Source organism: Pelophylax lessonae, assembly GCF_965119305.1.
Source record: "Pelophylax lessonae genome assembly, chromosome: 11".
Lineage (NCBI taxonomy): Eukaryota > Metazoa > Chordata > Amphibia > Anura > Ranidae > Pelophylax > Pelophylax lessonae.
Window position 1 is genome coordinate 145,058,488 of NC_138778.1, and position 19,794 is coordinate 145,078,281.

Here is a 19,794-nt window from a genome sequence, read left to right on the forward strand (position 1 = left end):
GAACATCATCAACTTTCCTTCCACCAACATAGGGGTCAAAGGCAACAACACAGTTGAACCCAGCGATCTGGGTGGTATCCATTATAGACCTCCTCTCTGCATCAGTGAAGAAGCATGGAACTGCAACACATTCTTTTACAGGTTTCTTCAATGCACTTTCTGCTGAACTATTTGACCGCTCAAGGTCACCTAGTTCTTTTTCTCTATCTGAATTCCACATGGAATGCATCTCAAGATCACGATCAAACTTCTGCCACCCGTCTTTCACCAGTTCCATTTTGGAAACACTCCCTGAAAGGCACTTATTCATTTGCTTCACGTTTTCACCAACAGCCTTAGTTTTCTCCACTAGGTTTTCAGCCTGAACTGAGAAATCACCACATTTCTTACTCAGCTCCTTTGTTTGCTGAAGTTCTAATGATACATTTTCCAATGCTTGAAGTTTTTGAAGGAACGGTTTATTCCAAAGGGGTGATTCAAGCCACATGTCGTCACATTTCTGAGGCTCACTCAGGACAGACCCCAAAACACTGATCCTTTTAAAAACTGCATCAGGCACACTATCCCCTCTTTGGGACAGATCCTCTGTTGCCTGGAATTCCTCTTCCAGTTCCTGCAACGGAATCTTCATCTCTTCTACTTGCTGTTCTAAGGCTCGCTTAGACTTTTCTAGCTCCTGAACGCTTTTCACAACATCATCCTTGGAGCTGACCAATTCTTCCATTTCTGTACGCAGCTGTTTAACACTTTCTAGTTCAGCCTTACACTCTAGAGCTTCCTCCAAAGAGCGAGCCAAGAACAGGGCTTTGCTCTCGTTATCACGCACCTCCGTTTCTGCACGTGCGCGTTCTTCTGCATATTTTGCAGACACAGTCTTCTCTTCACCAAGCATCTGATCAAACTTCTTTTTCACATCTTCAACACACTGTAATGAACCAACGCTTTCTTCCATGCGTTTTTTCATATCCGCTATCTGAGCTTGCAATGTTGCGACTTGCTCTGATAGGTTTTTCTTTGCTTCCGCCTCCTCTTTTAATTGTTCCAGGAAGCCATTTTTCTCATCTTCCATTTGTTTGAGCTTTGTGCTAAAACTCAGCCTTTGACACCTCTCTTCCTGTAAGAGTTCCTGCGTGTCTTGCAGCTGCGATTCCAAGATAGAAAAATCTTCCGCAATTTCTCTAGATTTGCTGTCTGCTTGAGAAAGCTGATTTGTAACATTGTCCAACTCAACCTGCAGTCGGTTTGCCTTCTCTGACAGCTTAGCACACAATCGGTCACCTTCTGACACCTTGACTTGCGATTCCAGAAGCTGTGCCTCTACTTTTTCCCTCTTATGTTCACAATCTCCTTTTCCCTGCATAAGAGCCTTCACCTCATTGGCTAGCATCTGGGAATAAGAATGTAATTCTGCCACACAGGCTTCTTTCTCCTTTAACTGCTGCTGGACACGTTGGGCTTCCCCTTTCCAACTTTCACAGTCCGCACGCCATTCATTTACCACATTGCTCAAAGTAGTGAGCTCATACACAGTACTCAGTAATTTAGCCTCTCTTTCACTTTTCTCGTTGTCGCTGAGAGACAATGTCGTTTTCAGAGCGACATTCTGTTCCTGCGACTCCTGCAGGTCTATTTTTGTAGCTCCCAAAGACTGAAGACTTTTTTCCAGCTGATTACGCAACTCCAACATATCAGCCATACTTTGCTTCTGCAAAGTCTGAATTTCACTTTCCTTTTCCATGAGGATGGTATCTTTCTCCATTATAGTCTCTCTGCGTTTTTGCAACTCGACCAAAAGAAGAGCAGTGGATTCTTCCCACTGTAACACATGAGACTTGAGTAGTTCATTCGTTTCCTGCAAGTTTCTATGCTCCATCTTAAGCAATTCCACGGCTTGTTCCTTTTCTTCCATTTTCCGTTGCAAGGCATCCAACTCAGCCCTGCACACATACTCGGTTTCTTCCAAACCGATGGCCTCCATTGGCTGCTGGCGTCTCTGTTTCCAGCCTGCCATGCTCTCTTGATGAGCCTTTTGTTGAGCTGCAAAGCTCCGCTGAAAATCCGCATTTGCCTGCTGTTGAGCTGCATTTGCCTGCTGTTGAGCTGTATTTGATATAATCAGTTGTTTCAACATCTCCTCCATTTTGAGCTTACTTTTCATCTGAGCACACTGCGTCTCCATAGCAGTTTCATCAGTGTTGCTAGGGACAACAACCTTCCTCTTTAGTATACTCTCTTTAGGCATGGATGGGGCTGGTTCAGACGGTAACATCCCCTCCATCCATAGAATCCGGTCTCTCATTTCATCTATCTTTGCATTCTTCAGGCGTTTTGAACGCCCCATCTTCAATAACTCCACAAACAAATTTTTCACAGTCCAGCAAAAAATTTTCAGACCACTGTCTCTTTAACACATGTAGTTTTTCTCTCTCTTGCAAGATCTCTTTTCCTGCACACACAGTTTGTACAGTCACTTGCACCAGACACAACAAAGTTCATCAAATAATTTTGAGACCGCTGTCTCTTTAAAACACTTTTTTTTTTCTGTCAGGATCTTCTCTCCTGCACACATAGATTGTGCAATCTCATGCACCAGATAAAGTTCATCAAACATATGCACTTCCTTGCAGGGATCTCTGCTTATGCCCACTGCATACCTCCACCATATGTAAGGGATTAGCTCGGTGGCGGGTGTGGATGACCCCTTGGGGGGTGCATTTTCCCAGAGAGGTAGCCGACAAGTGCTTGCAAACAAACAGTGTGGTTTATTAAATGGTGTTTTCTTCACCAGGCTGTATGCAGCAAAACATCCAAAATAAAATAAAACAGAAAATAAATCCTTGCCTCTGTGGGCGGCTACCTTCTCACAACTGGAACCTGCCTAAGTGTCTGTCTCCAACCTACCGTCGGGCAGACTTCCTTGTCCTACAGCGGACACTCAATAGTCCTTTTATAATAGCTTCACAGGGCAACACAGTCCTTTTGTTTCTTTCACATCAACAGTTCGTCTTCTCACCTTTGAGACGTATTCACCCTTGGTTACCGTCCCGGGCACACATCACTCCGGGGGGTCTTCTCCCAGGCCCACACATCCTGTCGGGAGGCACACGCTGACTGTCCTCCTGCTCCCAGCCCACATGGCTTCAGGATGCAGCTTCTGGAGGCAGCAAACAATAGGACTTTCTCTGAACAAATTATAGAGCCTTAACTCCCTCATTCTGAACAGGTGAAGGCCTTTCAACTTCCTGCTGGCTAGCTCTGTAGCCAACACCCTAAATTAATTAATGGACTTTCTAAATCAGGTGGAAATGTATCTCCTTCCTGTGACTACATTCCCAGATTTAGCTGACTTCCTGTCACAATATATATAAGTGTTTCTTTTTACAGGTTTAGGCATCTTTTTTGCAGGTTTGTAAGGTCTTCTGTTCATGCTTTATTAAGGCTGGATGTTCAGGCCTCTGCTGAGGTGAGCTTTCAGTACTCAAGTGCTTAGAGTGCGTTGACCCTTCCTTGTGTGGAAGCTTTTCAGGTTGGCTGATCTCTTATCATTGCCACTAAGGCTGTACCTGAACCCCCCCCCCCCCGAGATGAAATGAGCCTGTAATGTGTCTTTGTGCACGGAATTCTGTTTTAGGCGCTTGCTTGGGTGAATACCGTGAAATGTGTTGTCAGCCGCAGAGCGCCTTATAGATCCAGGGCCACTGTGCATCCATGTTGGAGCCCTGTTCCTGAAGAACCGTTGGGGACTCTGCCTGCTAGATGGGTGAAGACTGGCAAAAACTGCATGCTACCTGGATTCCTGCCACTATATCCATAGATGTACCAATGGGGGGTGCTGCAGGGCCCCTGCTAGTCCACAGCTACAGGTGAATAGCACATTTGCCCACATATTACAGGGAGCTTATGTTGGTGCTTACATTACTGGTTTTCCCTAAGAGTTTAATATTCTGGGCTCAAGCTGTGACACAGTCACACAGCCAGTGTTGGGAAAGGGAGCTTCACCAATTTTAAAAATGACTACTCAAGCAGCTTCCAAGTGGTTCTGCTCTCATCCCCTCTATACACGCACCACTTTTCTTTTTGCCTTCTCACCATCCCCCCTACACCTACATAAATCCTACAATCCTCTGGGCCTTACCTGGGATCCTTGCTGCCCTATAGTGACCTTATCGGAGGCAGCATTATTCTTTCCTACTCTGGCACAAATTTTGTAAATGCAGTTGTCGGCAATCTCTCTCTTTGTACAAGAAGTTTGGGAGGTCAAAAGTGTAAGGGCAGCAGTTATGGCGGTTTAACTAGCTTATGACCTGCTGACAGTGCTGGGGGGGCTTGTAGTGTCCCCTCTATAGGAGCTGACACTGATAGCCAGTATCACTGTCCTTTGCCGAGTCGCAGCTTTCCTTTGTGTCTAAACATCTTCAGAGGTGACTCCTCAATTTTATCTAGGGAAGAATGCTAAGCTAAAATGCCTGAGTTTATCGTAAATATAGCAGCCATGATAGCTGACTCAGAATGCAGAGGCCACAAGTGTGCTTCCACTCCCTCTATCCAGAGTATGTATCTGAATTCCTTCCTACCTAATATGGTAACAGCATTCCATCTTAAAGAAGGCCTTAGTCTCACCTTCCTTGTGCCCCATTTCTAAGCATCCCAAGGAAATTGCTCTCCATTGTTTGGACGTTGCCAGAAATATAAAAAAAATCGAAATCTAAAAGCCACTATCCAGAAAACAGACTCTTTTTGTCTTACTAACAAGGTCTTGAAAAGGATACTCTGCATCAATGTCCACTACTAATAGATGGATAAGGCAACTCATTGTAGGAGTTACACTCAAAAGCAGGGGTCTCAAACTGGTGGCCCTCCAGCTGTTGCAGAACTGCAATGCAGATGAGGCATTGCAAGGCTGACTGTTACAAGCATGACTCTCATAAGCAGAGGCATGATGGGACTTGTAGTTCTACAACAGTTGGAGGGCCGCCAGCTTGAGACCCTTGCTCTAAAGGTACCCTTGCATGCTCACTCCACCTGATTGGGGGGGGGGGGGGGGTTTCCAGAGTATTCAAACATTGTCTGTTTTGTTGGGTTCATTGACATGGTTTGTTTGCCTTGGTATTGCCCACCTCTCAGATTTATTGCTTGGGGATCCCCCAGAGTCCATGAATATCCAGCCTATGTTGACTGTACAATTAAGATAAAATGTATTTTGACACCTGAAAATTCCATATACAGTACAGTATAGGACACAGGCCACCTTCCCCTCTGTTCCTTTGTGTCATGGTCTTACCTTCTTGCTGTTCTCCTTCGTTTGACATGTGCTGGCGGCCATCTTGGTTTCTGGGTTTCTTGTAGCCTCCCACTCTGCGGCTCCTCCTTCCCTCTGGGAGGAGCTGGATGCCTAGCTCATATATATAGGAGGTCTGTGGCTTCAGTTCCTTGCTTGGTCCTCCTGTGTTCACATGCTTCTAAGACTGCTGCTGCTTCTGGTTCCTGATCCTGGCTTCGTCTGATTACCCTGCTGGTTCCTGATCCTGGCTTCGTCTGACTACCCTGCTGGTTCCTGATCCTGGCTTCGTCTGACTACCCTGCTGGTTCCTGATCCTGGCTTCGTCTGACTACCCTGCTGGCTCCTGATTCCGGCTTCGTCTGACTACCCTCCTGGCTCCTGACCTCTGGCTTCGCAAAGACTCTGCTTCGGTTTTGCCATCCGTTTTGGACTTTTGCTTTACAGCTTGATTTTCAATAAAGCCTTCTTATTTTCACTTATCTGTTGTTGTACGTCTGGTTCATGGTTCCGTGACATTAGGACCAAGCCATGAATTCTGACGGTACAGGGCCATCCTCGCTACCCACGCTGGTTGCCAGACTTGATCAGCAGGATCACCTGTTGGGTCAGTTCGCCGTGGCGTTGCAAATCCTGCTTGAACGCATGGCTCATTTCGCTCCCGTTGCCGATGGGTCGGTTGTCACTCCTGGGCCCGCTCCTACTGCCGCTCCGGTTGTTGCGCCAGAGTCTACCCCGACACCTGTTGTTGCGCCTGCGGTGTTTCGGGGTATGACCGGTTCTGCCCCCCTTCCACAGCGCTTTGGGGGAGAGCCAACTCAGTGCCGAGGTTTCCTCAACCAGGTGGGCATTTACTTCGTGTTGCTGCCACATGCCTTTCCTACTGAGAGATCAAAGGTGGGCTTCTTAATTTCGCTGCTCTCGGACAAGGCCTTGGCCTGGGCCAGCCCTTTATGGGAGAACAACAATCCGGTGGTTGCCGAGTTTTCCGGTTTTGTTGCTTCTCTTCGGAGGGTATTCGATGTGCCGGCTCGTGCTGCCTCTGCTGCGAAGCTCCTTATGTCCATCAGACAGGGTTCACGATCCGTAGCTGAATACGCCATTGACTTTCGTACCCTGGCAGCAGAGGTGGGCTGGAATAATGAGGCTCTGGTCGCTGCTTTCTCTCATGGTCTCTCGGATGCCTTGAAGGATGAGGTTGCAGCTAAGGACCTACCAGTGGAGCTTGAGTCTCTTATTTCTTTCCTGATTTTGATTGACACCAGACTCAGGGAGAGACCTTCCTTTAAGGAGAGTCTGCGGAGGCCTCCTAACAGATTGGCGCCTACCTTTGCTGTCCCACCCGTGCCTCCCTCTCCTCCCACGCCTCCTGGGGATGACTTGGCTGGGGATGAACCCATGCAGCTGGGCTTTGCTCGCCTGTCCGAGGGGGAGAGGGTACTCCGGAGACGCGAGGGCCGATGCATGTACTGTGGTCTCGGTGGGCATTTTCGGTTGGCATGTCCGAACCGTCCGGGAAACGCTCGCACCTGAGATCCTGTCGGGGGCAGATCTTGGGTGGAGTCTCCTCGTCCCCGGTTTCCCGTGTTGACAAACCACTGATCACTGTTGTCCTCTCCTGGGTCGGGGGCTCAGTGACGACCCAGGCGTTGGTAGACTCTGGTGCTGGTGGTTTGTTCATTGATAGTGTGTTCGCTGCCGCCAATTCCATTCCTCTGCAGGCCCGAGGTTCCCCACTGGCTCTTGAGGCGATAGACGGCAGACCCCTTCTGCCGCCACACGTGACTCATGAGACCCTTCCAGTGGGGATAGCCATTGGTGCCGTTCACAGAGAGTCGGTCTGCTTCCAGGTTATTTCGTCTCCACACTACTCGGTGGTCTTGGGGTACCCCTGGCTCCAGAAGCATAATCCGACTTTCGATTGGAGATCGGCCGAGATCCTCTCGTGGTCACCGCAGTGTGGGGCTAGTTGCATCCATGGGCCTGTCAAGTTGCTGTGTACTTCCTCGGACTCTCTGTTGCCTCCTGAATACGAGGAGTATCGGGATGTATTCGATAAGGTGCGCGCGGTTGCCCTCCCTCCGCACCGCCCATACGATTGTGCCATCGAGTTACAACCTGGTGCCGTTCCTCCTCGTGGCAAGGTCTATCCACTGTCTGTAGCGGAGAATGAGGCCATGGAGGAGTACGTGAAGGAGGCGCTTTCACGCGGACACATTCGCAAATCCTCGTCCCCGGCAGGGGCTGGATTTTTCTTTGTGAAAAAGAAGGGCGGTGAGTTGAGGCCTTGCATCGATTACAGGGGTCTCAATCGCATCACGATCAAGAACGCTTACCCGATACCCTTGATTTCCGAGCTGTTCGATCGCCTTAAAGGGGCCACGGTCTTTACCAAACTCGACCTGAGGGCGGCATATAACCTCGTAAGGATCAAGGCGGGCGATGAGTGGAAGACCGCGTTTAACACCAGGACCGGTCATTATGAATCCTTGGTTATGCCCTTTGGGTTGTGCAATGCGCCCGCAGTCTTTCAGGAATTCATCAACGATGTTTTCCGTGACCTGTTGCAGCAGTGTGTGGTGGTCTATTTGGATGACATCTTGGTATATTCTGAGTCCATGGAGACCCACATTCTGGATGTCAGACGAGTGTTGCAACGGTTACGAGAGAACAAGCTGTTCGGTAAGCTTGAGAAATGCGAATTTCACCGATCCCAGGTAACCTTCTTAGGTTACATCATTTCCACTGAGGGGTTCTCCATGGATCCTGAGAAGGTTTCGGCTGTCTTACAGTGGCCCCAGCCCAGTGGTCTTCGCTCCCTGCAGCGCTTTTTGGGCTTCGCCAATTATTATCGGAAGTTCATCAGGGACTTTTCCATGCTAGCCAAGCCTCTCACGGATCTGACCAGGAAGGGCAGTAATTCCCAGGTCTGGCCGCTCGAGGCCATCCGAGCTTTTGAGGCTCTAAAGTCCGCCTTTGTGTCGGCTCCGATTCTGTCGCATCCCAACCCTGGGTTGCCCTTTGTCCTCGAGGTGGACGCGTCTGAGATGGGAGTAGGCGCCCTTCTGTCTCAGCGTAGAACACCAGAGGGTCCTCTGCTTCCTTGTGGGTTTTACTCCCGGAAACTGTCTTCCGCGGAGTGCAAATCAGATTGGTGACAGGGAGTTATTGGCCATCGTGCAGGCCCTTAAAGAATGGAGGCACTTGCTCGAGGGTTCGGTGGTTCCGGTTCTCATCCTGACGGACCACAAGAATCTGACCTACCTTTCTGAGGCCAAGAGATTGACACCACGTCAGGCCAGATGGGCTCTGTTCTTGTCACGTTTTAATTACGTGGTCTCCTACCTACCCGGTTCCAAGAACATCAGGGCGGATGCCTTATCACGGCAGTACTCCGACCTGTCCAGGGAGGAGTCGATTCCGACTTCGGTCATACCTCCGAATCAGATCCTGGCCGCCATTCGCACCAGCCTGACCTCTCCCCTGGGTGAGCAGATTTTGGCGGCTCAATCTGGTGCTCCCTCTGGGAGACCCAACGGCAGATGTTTTGTGCCTGAGGAGTTGCGCACTCGGTTGTTGCGAACCTACAATAACTCCAAGACCGCGTGGGCATCCTGGAAAGAATCAGCTGTCCTGGGCTGTTTCACGTCTGTTCTGGTGGCCTTCCCTACGTTCCGACATCGCCGAATATGTAGCGGCATGCTCCGTTTGTGCCCAGAGTAAGTCCCCTCGGCACCTTCCGTTGGGCCTTCTGCAACCCATAGCCACCGGGGAGCGCCCATGGTCACACCTGGGGATGGATTTCATTGTGGACCTCCCTGCATCCCGAGGCCATACGGTCATTCTCATGATTGTGGATCGGTTTTCCAAAATGTGCCACTGTGTTCCTCTCAAGAAGTTACCCTCTGCACAGGAGTTGGCCACGATTTTTGCCAGGGAGGTTTTCCGGTTGCACGGTTTGCCCAAGGAGATTGTGTCGGATCGGGGGAGTCAGTTTGTGTCCAGGTTCTGGCGCGCCTTTTGCTCCCAGTTGGGGATTCATCTCTCCTTCTCCTCGGCCTACCACCCTCAGTCCAATGGGGCCGCAGAACGATCCAATCAGGCCTTGGAGCAATTCCTTCGTTGCTATGTCTCCGATCACCAAGACAATTGGGTTGACCTCCTGCCTTGGGCTGAGTTTGCCAGGAACACGGCGGTGAACTCTTCCTCTGGGACGTCTCCCTTCATGGCCAATTATGGGTTCCAACCTGCCGTGTTACCGGAGGTATTCTCTCCCCAGGATATTCCGGCTGTGGAGGATCACCTTTCCGTCCTACGTGCTTCTTGGGTACAGATCCAGAAGTCCCTTGAGGTCTCTGCGCAGCGCCAGAAACTCCAGGCTGATCGCAGACGAGCGCCTGCTCCTTCCTACCAGGCCGGAGACCGTGTATGGTTGTCCACCCGCAACCTCAACCTTCGAGTGCCCACTCCCAAGCTGGCGCCTCGCTTTGTTGGTCCCTTCCGAGTGCTTCGCAGGGTAAACCCGGTAGCCTATGCCCTTGCGCTTCCTCCTGGCATGCGGATCTCCAACGTGTTTCATGTCTCCCTGTTGAAGCCACTGGTGTGTAATCGTTTCACTTCCTCGGTTCCTCGGCCTCGTCCGGTCCAAGTGGGCAATCGTGAGGAGTATGAGGTGAGCAATATCCTGGACTCACGCCTGGTCCGCGGTCGGTGCAGTTTTTGGTTCATTGGCGTGGTTATGGTCCAGAGGAGCGTTCCTGGGTTCCCTCCGCAGATGTCCATGCTCCTGCCTTGCTCTGTGCCTTCCACGCACGCTTCCCTCAGAAACCGTTCTTTACTCCGTGGAGGAGGGGCCCTTGAGGGGGAGGTACTGTCATGGTCTTACCTTCTTGCTGTTCTCCTTCGTTTGACATGTGCTGGCGGCCATCTTGGTTTCTGGGTTTCTTGTAGCCTCCCACTCTGCGGCTCCTCCTTCCCTCTGGGAGGAGCTGGATGCCTAGCTCATATATATAGGAGGTCTGTGGCTTCAGTTCCTTGCTTGGTCCTCCTGTGTTCACATGCTTCTAAGACTGCTGCTGCTTCTGGTTCCTGATCCTGGCTTCGTCTGATTACCCTGCTGGTTCCTGATCCTGGCTTCGTCTGACTACCCTGCTGGTTCCTGATCCTGGCTTCGTCTGACTACCCTGCTGGTTTCTGATCCTGGCTTCGTCTGACTACCCTGCTGGCTCCTGATTCCGGCTTCGTCTGACTACCCTCCTGGCTCCTGACCTCTGGCTTCGCAAAGACTCTGCTTCGGTTTTGCCATCCGTTTTGGACTTTTGCTTTACAGCTTGATTTTCAATAAAGCCTTCTTATTTTCACTTATCTGTTGTTGTACGTCTGGTTCATGGTTCCGTGACACTTTGTCACACTGTATTGCTTGCTAAAAAACTGAGGTCTCACGGAATGGGGTAGAATTATAGGGATATGATTAGGAGCGCATGTCCAAATCTTTGCTAGTGTCCAATTACCAGAAGGTAGCAGCTGTAACCCAGGGTCTTTGACTATCCAGCCTGTGCCCTGTATTAAACTTCAAGATTCAGAATTTACAGGTAGGACAAAATTCTAAATGATAGTTTAGCCTTAGTGAAAGGTAGCTCCGTGCTTTCATTAGTCTATTGAAAAGTAAAAAAAGATGGAGAAAGTGGTATTTTCAGAAGCAATAGTGCCATGCACTCTACTCCAAGATGTGGAATTTACAGGAAAGTCCAAATTATTTTTTTTTTAGTTGCCACCTGAACAGGGGGCAAAAGGACATTTTCCAATAGCAACTCCTATTTCAGTGACAATTGTCCAGGGGAATATTTATTTACTTCCTCTTGTGTATGTGGGACAGGAAATTAAGTGAAATGTCTCCCAATAAACAGGGAAAAAATCCAGCTGCCTTTGATTAATTTTACAAACTTTTATAGAAAAACAAACCTATTAAAAAAGGTTTTGGCTAGAGATTGTCTTAATTGTTATAGTTGAAGTGGTTTATGAATTCCAGAGGATTCTTAGTTACATTTTAAACCCCATCATGCTCATTTTTAGGACCCAGCTATCAGCAGTTCAAGCCCCCCTGGAAGTTATCCACCTTATGACGATGGACTGAAGAGAGGGGTGTTTATCACTAATGAGACTGGCCAACCTCTTGTCGGCAAGGTACGATATATGATTTTTGAGGATTTCTTTCTGTGGACAGGGTCATTACATGTTTCTCAAATGCTTGTGAATATCCATGTTAACTAACAACTTACTAACAAATGCTCTGTAGTAAATGCTATCGAACAACTGTTAAATGTGTCTATAGTTATGAAGATGGATTCACCTCCTAATGCCTTGTGTGGTCAGACAATTATCTTTTGTGACTGTAGCCTATGTATGTGGCTGGCCTTGTTTTGAAAATTTAGTGTCTCTTATCTGTTCTTAATTGATTAATTGATAAATACTTCTCTGCGCCATCCCCCTATGTCCATTTCCTTCTACCTCCTTCTTGTGCTATGCTTTCTCTACCCTTCCTTCTCACATTAGTGTCCCCTATCCTTAAATTCTCATTACTTTGCCCCTCATCTTTACCTCACAGCATATATAGTCCGGTCCATAAATATTGGGACATCAACACAATTCTAATCTTTTTGGCTCTATACACCACCACAATGGATTTGAAATTAAACAAACGGTGTAGGAATTACAACAGTTTGTATATGTGCCTCCCACTTTTTAAGGGACCAAAAGTAATGGGACAGATTAACAATCATAAATCAAAATTTCACTTTTTAATACTTGGTTGCAAATCCTTTGCAGTCAATTACAGCCTGAAGTCTGGAACACATAGACATCACCAGACGCTGGGTTACATCCCTGGTGATGCTCTGCCAGGCCTCTACTGCAACTATCTTCAGTTCCTGCTTGTTCTTGGGGCATTTTCCCTTCAGTTTTGTCTTCAGGAAGTGAAATGTATGCTAAATAGGATTCAGGTCAGGTGATTGACTTGGCAATTGCATAACATTCCACTTCTTTCCCTTAAAAAAACTCTTTGGTTGCTTTAGCAGTATGCTTCGGGTCATTGTCCATCTGCACTGTAAACTAGGGCTGCACAATATTGGAAAAAAAGTACATTGCGATATTTTTTTTCCCAACGATATATATTGCGATATTGAGAGAGCCATCAATCCAGGATAAATACAGGGTTAATGTTACTGTAGGGATTCAGTGCAGCAGCCTTCTTCTGATTGTACTACAGGGCCAGCCAGGGTTAATGTTACTGTAGTAGGATTTGGGAAGTAGTGCAGCAGCTGCCTTCTTCTAAATGTCATTGCAGTTGCACCATACAGGGCAGGCCAGGGTTAATGGTAATGTAGGGAACTGCAGGTTAATAAGATGATCACAATGATCTAAAATTGTGTAGTTTTGGTGAAGCCAGCAAAATCCAGTGTGTAGACACACATGCCCGTATATTTCAAAACGGTATTGGAGATATATATAATCATATGACTTCCTGCAGTTGTCAGGTTGAATCAAGGAGAAGTCTCTAATTACATAGTTACATAGTTAGTGAGGCTGAAAAAAGACACAAGTCCATCCAGTTCAACCTATGTGTGTGTGTTTGCTTTTAACCGTACATTGTATACCCCTGTATGTTGTGGTCTTTAAGGTGTCCATCCAATAGTTTTTTGAAACTATCAATGCTCCCCGCTGATACGACTGCTTGCGGAAGAGAATTCCACATCCTTACCGCTCTTACAGTGAAGAACCCTTTACGCACTTTAAGGTTAAACCGCCTTTCCTCTAGTTTTAGTGAGTGGCCACGTGTCTTATTGTATTCCCTTACTCTAAATAGTTTGTTCCTTATGCTCGGGTCGCCAGTACAGTATTTGTACATTGATATCATATCCCCCCTCAAGCGTCTCTTCTCCAGAGAGAATAGGTTCAGTGCTTGTAGTCTTTCCTCATAGCCGATGTCCTCCATTCCCCTAATTATTTTTGTTGCCCTTCTCTGGACTTTCTCCAGTTCCAGCACATCCTTCCTGAGGACCGGTGCCCAGAACTGGACAGCATACTCCAGATGTGGCCGGACCAGAGTCTTGTAGAGTGGAAGAATAATCTCTTTATTTCTGGAGTGAATCCCCTTTTTTATACAACCCAGTATTCTGTTGGCTTTGCTTGCAGCGGCTTGGCATTGCATGCCACTTCCAAGCCTGTTGTCTACCAGTACCCCCAGGTCCCTTTCCATCCTAGACTCACCCAGAGGTTCCCCCCCTAGTGAGTAGCTTGCTTTCTGGTTTCTGGCACCCAAGTGCATTACTTTACATTTTTCTACATTAAATCTCATCTGCCATGTAGTTGCCCACCCCGTTATTTTGTTCAGGTCTGCTTGCAAGATTTCCACATCCTGCATAGAAGATATTGGCATGCCTAATTTAGTATCATCTGCAAATACTGAGATTGTACTAGATATCCCCTCCTCTAGATCATTTATGAATAAATTAAACAGGATTGGTCCCAGGACAGAACCCTGGGGGACCCCACTTTCCACACCCGCCCAATCCGAGTACTCCCCATTAATCACCACCCTCTGGACTCTCCCCTGGAGCCAGTTCTCTATCCAGGTACTCACCTTATGGTCCATACCTATCTTCCTTAGTTTGTACAGTAAGCGTTTGTGGGGAACGGTGTCAAAGGCTTTTGCAAAGTCCAGATACACCACATCCACAGGCTTTCCTTTATCTAAGTGGCAGCTCACTTCATCGTAGAAGGTTAATAGATTGGTTTGGCATGAACGATTTTTCATGAATCCATGCTGATTACTACTTATAATACCGTTTTCATTACTAAAGTCTTGTATGTGGTCCCTTATCATCCCCTCCAAAATTTTGCAGACTACAGATGTTAGGCTGACCGGCCTATAGTTACCCGGGATATATCTCGGCCCCTTCTTAAATATTGGTACCACGTTGGCTTTTTTCCAATCAGCTGGCACCATACCTGTCTGTAAACTATCCTTAAAGATCAAGAATAATGGTCTGGCAATCACCTGACTGAGCTCATTTAGAAGAAAGAAGAAAGAAGAGACAGAGGGGATATGATAGAAACTTTTAAATACATAAAGGGAATCAACTCGGTAAAGGAGGAGAGCATATTTAAAAGAAGAAAAACTACCACAAGAGGACACAGTTTTAAATTAGAGGGGCAAGGGTTTAAAAGTAATATGAGGAAGTATTACTTTACTGAGAGAGTAGTGGATGCATGGAATAACCTTCCTGCAGAAGTGGTAGCTGCAAATACAGTGAAGGAGTTTAAGCATGCATGGGATAGGCATAAGGCTATCCTTCATATAAGATAGGGCCAGGGACTATTCATAGGATTCAGATATATTGGGCAGACTAGATGGGCCAAATGGTTCTTATCTGCCGACACATTCTATGTTTCTATGTTTCTATGTAACCCTTGGGTGCAAGCCATCCGGTCCCGGGGATTTATTTATGTTAAGTTTCTCTAGTTTACCTCTAAGTCTATCCTCTGTTAGCCATGGCGGCACTTCCTGAGGTGTATTATTTAGTTCGGCCTTACAAGCGGGGTTCATGTAGCCCCCCGATTCCTTTGTGAAGACTGAAGAAAAGAAATTATTTAACACTTCCGCCTTTTCTCTGTCCTCAGTGGCCATTTTTCCTTTATCATCTTTTATGGGGCCAATGTGTTCTGGCCTTGCTTTCTTACTGTTTATATACTTAAAGAATTTCTTGGGGTTCTTTTTACTCTCTTCCGCTATATGTCTCTCGTGTTCTATTTTAGCCGCCCTGATTTCATCTTTACATTTCTTATTGCACTCTTTGTAGTGCTTAAATGCTGCCAATGACCCCTCAGTCTTGTATTTTTTGAAGGCCTTTTCTTTAGCTCTAATATACATTTTAATGTTGGAGTTTAGCCACCCAGGGTTTAGTTTTGCTCTTTTAAATTTATTTCCCAGTGGAATGCACTGGCCCACCCCCTTGTTAAGTATGCTCTTGAAGCACTCCCATTTTTCCTCCGTGTTCTTTGTTCCCAGGGTTCTATCCCATTTGATATTTTCTAGCAGTGAGCGCAGTTTAGGGAAATTGGCTCTTTTGAAATTCAGTGTTCTTATATTACCCTTGTGTTTCCTATTACTGTAATTAATACTGAAACCAATTGACCTATGGTCACTGTTCCCTAAGTTGTCCCGTATTTCTATATCCGTGATCAGGTCTGTATTGTTGGTAATCAGTAGGTCAAGTACCGCATTGTTTCTTGTCGGTGCATTCACCATCTGACCCATGAAATTGTCCTGCAAAACATTTAGGAACTGCCGAGCCTTGGCTGAATGCGCGGTTCCTTCTGCCCAGTCTATATCTGGATAATTAAAGTCCCCCATTATAATGACATTTCCCATCCTTGCTGCCAATCCTATCTGTAAAAGGAGGTCTGCCTCCCCCTCCTCCCTCTGGTTTGGGGGCCTATAGCATATGCCCAATATTACCTTCCCCACCGTGCCTTCCCTTTGAAGCTCTACCCATAGGGATTCTGCCTCATCCATAGCTCCATTATTAATATCATCCCTCATATTTACCTGTATACTGTTCTTAATATACAAACATACCCCTCCCCCTTTTTTACCCTCTCTATCTCTGCGATAAAGGGAATACCCCTGAATGGTCGCCATCCAGTCATGAGAGCTGTCAAACCAAGTCTCAGTTATCCCCACAAAATCTAAGTCCTCCTCAAACATCAGCAGCTCCAGCTCTCCCATCTTGTTGGCCAGGCTTCTGGCATTGGTATATAAGCCTCGTAATTTTGATGTTTTTAGGCTGCTCTCTTGATTTTTCCCCGTACCCACCCTGGGTTTAGGAGCTCCGAACACCCTACCGCTAATGCCCCCATTTCTGCCCTCTGAAACTTGCTTTCCACTGGCTAATTCTACATCTGTACCCTCCCCCCCATTCCCTAGTTTAAAAGCCCCTCTAACTTTTTGGCCATCCTCTCACCCAGTACGGCTGCACCCACCCCATTTAGGTGCAATCCGTCCCTACCAAAGAGCCGGTGACCGACTGAGAAGTCGGCCCAGTTCTCCAGGAACCCGAAACCCTCCTTACTACACCAGCTCCTCAGCCACTCGTTAACTTCCCTAATCTCCCGCTGCCTCTCTGGTGTGGCTCGAGGTACAGGTAGTATTTCGGAAAATACTACCTTGGAGGTCCTAGTCCTCAACTTAGCGCCTAAGTCCCTGAAATCGTTTAGGACTCTCCGTCTTCCTCTGCCTATGTCATTGGTACCCACGTGTACCATGACAGCTGGGTCTTCCCCAGCCCCACCCAATAATCTGTTCACCCGATCCGCGATGTGCCGAACCCGAGCGCCCGGCAAACAACAGACTGTTCGGCGCACACGGTCTTTGTCACAGATTACACTGTCTGTCCTTCTAATAATTGAGTCCCCTACCACCAGCACCTGTCTTTCCTTTCCCTTTCTCTCGGCCTCACTGGAGGAGTTCTTCCCCTGGCAGCTAGGGGCGTCGCTCTGCTCCAGCAATGCTGGTCCCTGACTGGTTTCCCCAACATCACACAACGGGGCGTATCTATTGGGGTGCTCCAGCCCAGGATCAGCCTCCTTGACTTGTCCCCTTCTACCCCTCCTAACTGTCACCCCTCTACTCTGCTCTGATGCATGCACCTCCGATACTCCGCCCACCTCTGTGCAGGCCCCTGTCTGCACCTGATTGGTACAATCCTGGCTCTCCTCCGGTATGGACATTCGTCTCAGTGTTGCCAGCTGCTTCCCTAGATTCAGGACCTGAGCTTCCAGGGAAGCAACGTGCTTACATTTTGCGCATTTGTATTCGCCCTCGATCGCATGACCGAGGAACGCATACATATCACAAGATGTACACCTAGTCGCATCTCCACACCCGCCGGGCATTGTACATACTATCTAATCTAATGGGGATTCAGCGATTTAAGTCTATCCTATGTGGCTATTTCCTGACTTCCTAACGCTACCTTCTCACCCTCTGGTATTCCGCTACACTCACTTGACACCGGTCAGTCACCCAACACTCACAATCTCACAGCCCGGTCAGACGCACAACGCTGAGTCGCACAGCCCGGTCAGACGCACAACGCTAAGTCGCACAGCCCGGTCAGACGCACAACACTAAGTCGCACAGCCCGGTCAGACGCACAACACTAAGTCGCACAGCGCGGTCAGACGCACAACACTGAGTCGCACAGCCCGGTCAGACGCACCACACAGAGTCGCACAGCCCGGTCAGACGCACAACACCGAGTCGCACAGCCCGGTCAGACGCACAACACCGAGTCGCACAGCCCGGTCAGACGCTCAACACCGAGTCGCACAGCCCGGTCAGACGCACAACACCGAGTCGCACAGCCCGGTCAGACGCACAACACCGGGTCGCACAGCCCGGTCAGACGCACAACACCGAGTCGCACAGCCCGGTCAGACGCACAACACCGAGTCGCACAGCCCGGTCAGACGCACAACACCGAGTCGCACAGCCCGGTCAGACGCACAACACCGAGTCGCACAGCCCGGTCAGACGCACAACGCTCAGTCGCACAGCCCGGTCAGACGCACAACACTGAGTCGCACAGCCCGGTCAGACGCACAACGCTCAGTCGCACAGCCCGGTCAGACGCACAACACTGAGTCGCACAGCCCGGTCAGACGCACAACACTGAGTCGCACAGCCCGGTCAGACGCACAACACTGAGTCGCACAGCCCGGTCAGACGCACAACACTGAGTCGCACAGCCCGGTCAGACGCACAACACTGAGTCGCACAGCCCGGTCAGACGCACAACACTGAGTCGCACAGCCTGGTCAGACGCACAACACTGAGTCGCACAGCCCGGTCAGACGCAAAACACTGAGTCGCACCGCCCGGTCAGACGCACAACACTGAGTCGCACAGCCCGGTCAGACGCACAACACTGAGTCGCACAGCCCGGTCAGACGCACAACGCTCAGTCGCACAGCCCGGTCAGACGCACAACGCTCAGTCGCACAGCCCGGTCAGACGCACAACGCTCAGTCGCACAGCCCGGTCAGACGCAAAACACTGAGTCGCACAGCCCGGTCAGACGCAAAACACTGAGTCGCACAGCCCGGTCAGACGCAAAACACTGAGTCGCACAGCCCGGTCAGACGCAAAACACTGAGTCGCACAGCCCGGTCAGACGCAAAACACTGAGTCGCACAGCCCGGTCAGACGCAAAACATTGAGTCGCACAGCCCGGTCAGACGCACAACACTGAGTCGCACAGCCCGGTCAGACGCACAACACTGAGTCGCACAGCCCGGTCAGACGCACAACACTGAGTCGCACAGCCCGGTCAGACGCACAACGCTCAGTCACACCGCCCGGTCAGATGCACAACGCTCAGTCGCACCGCCCGGTCAGACGCACAACGCTCAGTCGCACAGCCCGGTCAGACGCAAAACACTCAGGTAGTGATAGGTACTCCCAGACACTCAGGTAGCAACAGGTACTCACAGATACTCAGGTACTCACAGATACTCAGGTACTCACAGGTACTCACAGATACTCAGGTACTCACAGATACTCAGGTACTCACAGGTACTCACAGGTACTCACAGATACTCACAGATACTCACAGATACTCACAGATACTCAGGTACTCACAGGTACTCACAGATACTCACAGGTACTCACAGATACTCACAGGTACTCACAGATACTCACAGATACTCAGGTACTCACAGATACTCTCAGGTACTCACAGATACTCTCAGGTACTCACAGATACTCTCAGGTACTCACAGATACTCACAGATACTCACAGGTACTCACAGGTACTCACAGGTACTCACAGGTACTCACAGGAGTACTAATTGAGGAGTGAGACACTAGTACTGCCTTGTTGAGTAGTTTTAAAAGCTATTGGATCACAGGAATTAGATGTTGTTCCAACAAATATGAATATAAATCTATATGGATCCCCACAGATCATTTCATGGCAGCATAGAATAGGACAACGAAGTCTCAGGACAGTCTATAGTTTTGAATAGGTCACAGAGACCAATGAATATAGGAGTAAAATTTCATCAGTAATTTCTGACAGGATGCCTGATGATCCGGGGTGGACGGTGGGGGAGGGAGAGAACCAGCAGGGAAGAGGATTTGACAGGTAGGTACACCCTAGAATCCACAGTGCTATGACGGGGAGAGACGCTGTGAAGTATAACAGCGAGGGCTCACATCAAGTAAGTCTCTATAATGTAAGAAATCCAGGCAGCGGTCAGGTAGTGATGGTGGATGTGTCTTAACATGTAGACTTAAGCAGATTGCTTACCGCATCTCTGAAGTATTCCACCGCTCATAAATCTGATGGTCATGGCCCTTTCTCCATCCCTTCACTAATTCAGAGGTTCCTCTCCCGGCAGTCTAACTTTTGGGTCTGTTTCCGAGTAGGTATTCATCCATTCCTGCGGTCTCCAAA

The 19,794-nt window shown here is 48.7% G+C and overlaps 1 protein-coding gene across 1 annotated transcript in view; it reads left to right on the top strand.

Moving 5' to 3' along the window:
- GAA (alpha glucosidase) overlaps positions 1 to 19,794 on the top strand; it is a 193,319-nt gene that overhangs the window by 82,188 nt on the left and 91,337 nt on the right. The window contains exon 9 of the mRNA XM_082271730.1: positions 11,351 to 11,461. Coding sequence (XP_082127856.1) covers positions 11,351 to 11,461 — 111 coding nt within the window. The remainder of the gene's footprint in view (positions 1 to 11,350; positions 11,462 to 19,794) is intronic.